Below are 6,000 nucleotides of genomic sequence, written 5' to 3'. Positions count from 1 at the left end.
TCTCTCTCTCTCTCGGTCCAGAACAATTCTCTCTCTCTCTCTATATCTCTCTCTCTCTCTCTCTCTCTCTATCTCTCTCTCTCTCTATCTCTCTCTCTCTCTCTCTCTCTCTCCCCTTAAAAGAAAAAAGAAGAAAACAATAAGTATTGAAATATTTAGATAAGAATGATGAGAAAGCAGTGTAGCGCCGTTTAAAACATCAAACCCTTCACTTCACATCACTTAGTCGTTGTTGTTGAGAAGAGAAATGGCGCAGATTAGCAGCGATGAAGATGAAGACCCAATTCCAAACAACATCGTCCTTACTTCTTCTCTGTCAACCCAGCTTCCTACTCTTCCGCTCGATGTCCTGCCTGAGATTCTTTGTAGGCTTCCAATCAAATTACTCGGACAGCTGCGGTGCCTCTGTAAGTCCTTCAATTCTCTTATTTCTGATCCAAAATTCGCAAAGAAACATCTTCAATTGTCAACAAAGCGCCACCACCTCATGTTAACATGTCGATTATTGGACGACATCTCAAGTGACTGGCTTCTGTGTGATTCCCCAATCCCATCCATTTTTTCTACTTCTACCACCGTTTTTACACAGACACAACTTTACCCTCCCAATAGTATCACAACTTCATTTCCCCATGGACAGAAATTTGTGGACTTAAGGTGCTCTTCCGATGGCATCTTTTGTGGTCAACTCGATTTAGGTTGTTATTTTTTGTGGAACCCTTCCATTACAAAATTTAAGTTATTGCCGCCTTTGGGAGATACTTTTTCCATAAGCTTTGGGTATGATCATTTCATTCATAATTATAAGGTCATTTCTGTTTCTACAAAAAATGAAGTTAGTGTTTATACATTCGGGACTGATTATTGGACAAGAATAGAGGATATCCCAAACAATTACCGCATCCATAATATCGGAACATTTCTGAGTGGCACTGTTAATTGGTTCGCAACGGATGATTCGGACTTAAGTATGCATTTCATTCTTTCTCTTGATTTAGAGAAGGAGTCATATCAACATCTTTTGCTACCTAATTTCAATTATGATTCGTCGATGTTGGGTTTGATGAGGGATTGCTTGTGTCTCTCTGGAAGTAGTGATATGTTTATGGATGTTTGGATTATGAAGGAGTATGGAGATCAAGAGTCTTGGACTAAATTGTACATTGTTCCCGACATACAAGATCATGGTCTCAAGCCCTTCAAACCTTTATATATTTATGAGGATGACCAACTGCTGCTAGAGTTTTATGCAATGGAAGGTGGAAATATCAAGGTGGTTGTTTATGATTCCAAGACTGATACTCTGAATATTCCTGAGTTTCAAAACAACTATAGACAGATATGCTCAGATGTCTACATTGAGAGTTTGGTATCACCTTAAGCAAGGATTCAACTGCAACATATATATGGTTAGTTTTTTTTTATTGTGTTATTTATTTTATGTCTGATTTGATTCTTGGTGATTTGTTGGATCATTGCTAAATTAATGGTTGAGGGAATCTATAGGTTGGACATTGCTTTTATTTTCAATAGAACTGTTAATTTGAGTTGTTGATTCTCTCTAATCTTGCATTCTATTTTAAATAATTAATAATCATGAATTGCAGTAAATGGTTTATCATTTGATTTTCTAAAATGGTTTGAGAAATCAGTTCAATTGGAAATGTAATTTTGTACTCAAATCTGTTTACTAGTTTTTGAACTATGGAAAATTGGTTCAGAATCAGAAAATTTGTTTATTCAACTATGTTAACCTATATGTAACTAGTTTTAAACTGTTTTCAACCAGCTTAGTTTGATTATGGAACAACTCGAGTGTGTTGTACTTTCATTTGGTTGTTGGCTGCGTGTATACCCCTGTTTTCTGTTTATTTCTAATATTTTTCTTTAATACCCTTAATTTCTTGGGTAAAACAAGAATAACTAAGATATATATGATTAATTTTTCTTCTGATATGTTGTGGGTTTTGAATGGTTTGTGAAGTAGATGAAATTGGAGTTTCATCTTTTAATACCCTTCATCTGCTCCTAATAGTCTGATACGAGTGAAAACAATTCATCATCAGACCTTGGCTAATGTAAAAAAACTTTTTGTTAAGGAAGATGATCTCTAGGAACACTCTATCCAACATTCACTCTGTTATTACTTATTGCGTGAAATCTATGTGGGGTCCCATCATTTTATGCGAGACTTATTTTTTGAGTGTGAGACCGACATAAATTTTACCCAATAAGAAAGTGAGTATTGAAAAGAGAGTGTTTCTAACACTCCAATTGAAGTTTCCCATGATAGTTTGGGATTAACGTGGTCCTTCTGTGTTATTGGACCTTTATTTTTTGATACGCTAGTCTGGTATGATGTTCATTACTGCAAATTATTGGCACATAGTAAAAGTGAGTTGAATCGCTACCCAGGACAATAGTTTGGTTGGGTAATTTTTGAAAGGAGAAATGATAAATTGATAACCAAAAAGTTGTCCAACACCATATATTGATACCGTCTTGAGTACAAAATAATTTTTTAAATATTTCTTACCATGTTGAAATCCTTGAATTCTTAGAATTGCTTGATGGATATATACGGTGAAAGCAAAGTTGTAGATACTTGAAGCTAAACTATATCTCTAATATAGATTTTTGGTTGTCAATATATCATTGCTCTATTGAAGAGAAAGTGTCCCAAAAGATAGGAATAGATGAATCATTTTCTTAGATTTTATTCCTTTTTTATTTCTTATTGTTTTTACAAGGTTTTTTTTTCAATCTCAATAATCTTCTAGCAATGCTAGTATCTAGATTTGCTAGTTGGTTTGAACTTGTTTCATATCATGTTCATTTTTTGCTTACTCTCAGAAATACCTTTATTATGGAATTGGCTCACTCTTGTGCTCCCAAAGACATAGTTCTCTTTTCTGCAATTCCCGTTGAAGTTTATCCCTCTTCTCTTCTATATATATGAAACTCATAGGTTGCTATTTCATACTCTAAAACATGTAGCATTTCAGTTCTCCAACATGCAGTTCAAAAATCAGCACACTATTTGTTTTGTGAAGATCTGGTTCTTTCACCACTTGCCCTTTTGATTATCATAGTATCATACACTTCACATGTGTGTGAAGAATTCATATTTAGCTTTCTGAAACTTATAGTGAGTTTGAAATGTAGTTCTTTGCCTCATTTTTTTTTTTTTTCTGGTTCTGAGAATTTGAAGGAATGCAGCTTCTGTTTCAGTATTTTCCTAGATAATGAAAAGGTGAGGTTGTAAACAGAATGTCAACATGTTTATCCTTGCTAGTGCTTGGGTATGTGGCTTAGTGCTCATCCTAGTTGACTGCTCTATAGAGCTTCCCTCCGTGCATGTTAGTCATCAATTTTCTAAAGAAATTAACATTTTTTTAATTTCTTGGTAACTTTATGTGTTGTTAGTGCTAAATTTATCATATAGTACATTAAGTTTTTTATTTTGAATTAACGGTTACCATTACCACTCAGTTGGTTTTGATGGTAATTATTATTTGAAACATTTTGGTTTCTGTTTTGACATGATATTGATCTTTTAATTGTGCATATGATTGATTTGTTTTTGTTGTTACTGTTTAGTGGTGTCTAGTTTTGTGATTGGCTGAGTTAAAATGTTAACAGGATTCACTGTCTAGTTTTGTGATTAATGCCTAGCATTTATTCCATAACTGCTAAGTATTCACTGTCTCGAGTGTTGATAGAGAGATGTGGGAGAGAGTGGAAACTGAATGAATCCCAACAGGGGAAAGACAGAGCGTCGTGATTCAGAGACAAATGGCTGCAATGTTGGGCACAACATTGGGAAATGGACTGAGTGATCGCACTTGTGGTACAAAAAACTGATTCATTTTTACAATCTTGGCTGCGATTTTGCGATTTCACAATCTTTGCTACGGTTTTGCTATTTCACAATCTTGGCTACGGTTTTCTCAGCAAGTGATCTTGTACAGGATCTCTTGTGTGGGACAATTAAGATTGCATAATCTTACGATTTGAATCATGATTTTTACGATTTGAATCATGATTTTGATAACCTTAATAGTATGCACAAATTCAAATTGACAATGAGCATTATGGTTTTTATATTTTAGCTTTTGCTTTTTGATAGTGGGTAATGGATTACATGATAACTGATTATTCTGGTTGAATGATTAATGTGAAAATGAAAGTTTTGTATATTTTGGTATTTTATTTGCAAGGGTTTTAAAGTTGGTTTGCTTCTAAGATATATGGTCATCATATTGTTGTGTAAATGATATTATTGAATTCTTACACACACGTAACACATTGTACAATTCATAACATTGGTGAAATGACGTGGATATGATTGATATAGTGTCTGAGATTGTAGAGAGTTTTGTTTCCTCATGTGTTGCCTTATATTGTCTCAATATTTTAATTTTGAGCGCACCTCAAGCTTCAAAATGGACTTATAACGTCATAGTTGAAATGTCTCTTTTTCAGGTTGGCCGTGTTTATTCATTTCAATAGAAGGGTGTTCACTGGCTGTCTGAACTGCTTAGGTTCATTTTGTGGTCTGGAACGTTGTTGTAGATGGCGGTGATAAAGGATCTTAGTTTTCGGGTCGTGGAATTCTTAAGTTCATTTTGATTATATATTATGTAGTAAAACTAGATGAGGTGAAAAAACTATATGTTCTGAATAGACAAGCTAAACTTGTCTCTGGGTTTATTATTATATGTTGTTTGGAAGAAAATACAATCTTCAAATTCTAATATGTTTGACTTGTATGTTTCGCTGTGTTATTCTAGTCTAATGTGTTACATCAATTGTAACAAACTTGAAGTACCAGCACACTGCAATGACAATTCCAATTCAATTACTGGTCTGCTTCTGTAGACTGTCTCTTTGTTTTGTGGATCTGGTCATTTTGGTGTAGCAGGTTTTTGAATGGTTGGTGTGGCCGATTATTTCTGGTTTGGAGTTGCGTGTTTTCGTTTTCTTTGCCATTGATAGTGGTCTGCTATTGTCAAGGCCTCTTTGGGGTGTTGCTTATAGGATCAATTTTGGTGGTTCTGTTTTGGGATGTTGTTTTCGATTTGGTTTTTGTGTATTGTGAAGTTTTTGCTTGGAGACTTGGTATCTTATTGGTCTGTTATGAGTATCATTGATTTCTTTTGTTGCAGCAATCTTGAAATTTTGATTTGATACAGTGGAAGATGATAAAGAAAAGTTCTGATTATTCTAAGTATGTGTAATTAAGAAATTTGACAATGTTTTGATGTGAAATAGATTGGTGGAGAGCTCTTGCAAATGTAGCTATTTCAAATTATGGCTTAGTTTTATATTGATGTACTTGTGTTACTTGACTCTCTTTTAAATCTCTCTGTTCTTTTTCTTTTCTGGTTGTGTTGTAAAAACTAAGCTAATGTTATAGTTAATTACCATAGTATTGGAAACCGTCTCTTGTGTAAAAATTAGGGAACGACAACATACAATACACCAAAATAACGGGATTCCTTCTTAGACATTGCGTATATGGGAGCTTTAAATCATCAGATTATCCTTTTTTTTAATTGTATATGTTTGTTTCTTGTGAAAAAGAATTTGTTGGTCAATGTTTTTTTCACTGAATTGTGACTTCACCAATAAAATCATTATTTTTGTCACCATCGGATCAGAAATCATGAGAAGGAGTGTAGGCATTAATCCCTTTAGGCCTTGAACAAAAATTATAATTTCATTTGTTTAATTTAACACCTTTGTGTACAACAACTTTGTGACCATAAATCAATGGATCAACGTGTGACAAAATTGGATATTACCTTTCAACATACGAACTTGATATTTATAATGTCATTACAATCACAACACAATACACGTACAAACAACAAATCCATAGCATGAACTTAGAGAATGTAAAACTAGATCCATGAATTTGAAAGTTTGAGCCTCCGTGTGTGAAAGCATAGAGTGGAATGTGAGTGTTATAAAATACTATTAAAAATATATATTTGT

At 33.8% G+C, this 6,000-nt stretch overlaps 1 protein-coding gene across 4 annotated transcripts; it reads left to right on the top strand.

Moving 5' to 3' along the window:
* The first annotated feature begins 211 nt into the window (after positions 1 to 211).
* LOC146935024 (F-box/kelch-repeat protein At3g23880-like) lies at positions 212 to 4,772 on the top strand. Of its 4 annotated transcripts, none has more exons than XR_015030104.1 (3): positions 212 to 1,409; positions 3,723 to 3,850; positions 4,486 to 4,772. XR_015030104.1 is itself a non-coding variant. In XM_085750243.1 (2 exons), exon 1 carries the CDS (start codon positions 248 to 250, stop codon positions 1,379 to 1,381), a length of 1,134 nt encoding a protein of 377 aa, XP_085606369.1. In that variant the 5' UTR covers positions 212 to 247; the 3' UTR covers positions 1,382 to 1,409; positions 4,486 to 4,772. The 4 variants fall into 4 exon arrangements, 1 of the variants encoding a protein (XP_085606369.1); XR_015030103.1 differs by having other exon boundaries at positions 3,643 to 3,850; XR_015030105.1 differs by lacking the exon at positions 3,723 to 3,850 and adding an exon at positions 3,212 to 3,253.
* Positions 4,773 to 6,000: the final 1,228 nt, after the last annotated feature.

Source organism: Medicago sativa, chromosome 3, assembly GCF_051527215.1.
Source record: "Medicago sativa cultivar Bolivia chromosome 3, Bolivia_mono, whole genome shotgun sequence".
In the NCBI taxonomy this organism is placed as follows: domain Eukaryota; kingdom Viridiplantae; phylum Streptophyta; class Magnoliopsida; order Fabales; family Fabaceae; genus Medicago; species Medicago sativa.
This window is presented reverse-complemented; position numbering and strand designations above follow the sequence as displayed.

Excerpts from the sequence above, each read along its gene's own strand:
- LOC146935024 (XM_085750243.1), top strand. The coding sequence starts at position 248 with ATGGCGCAGATTAGCAGCGATGAAGATGAAGACCCAATTCCAAACAAC.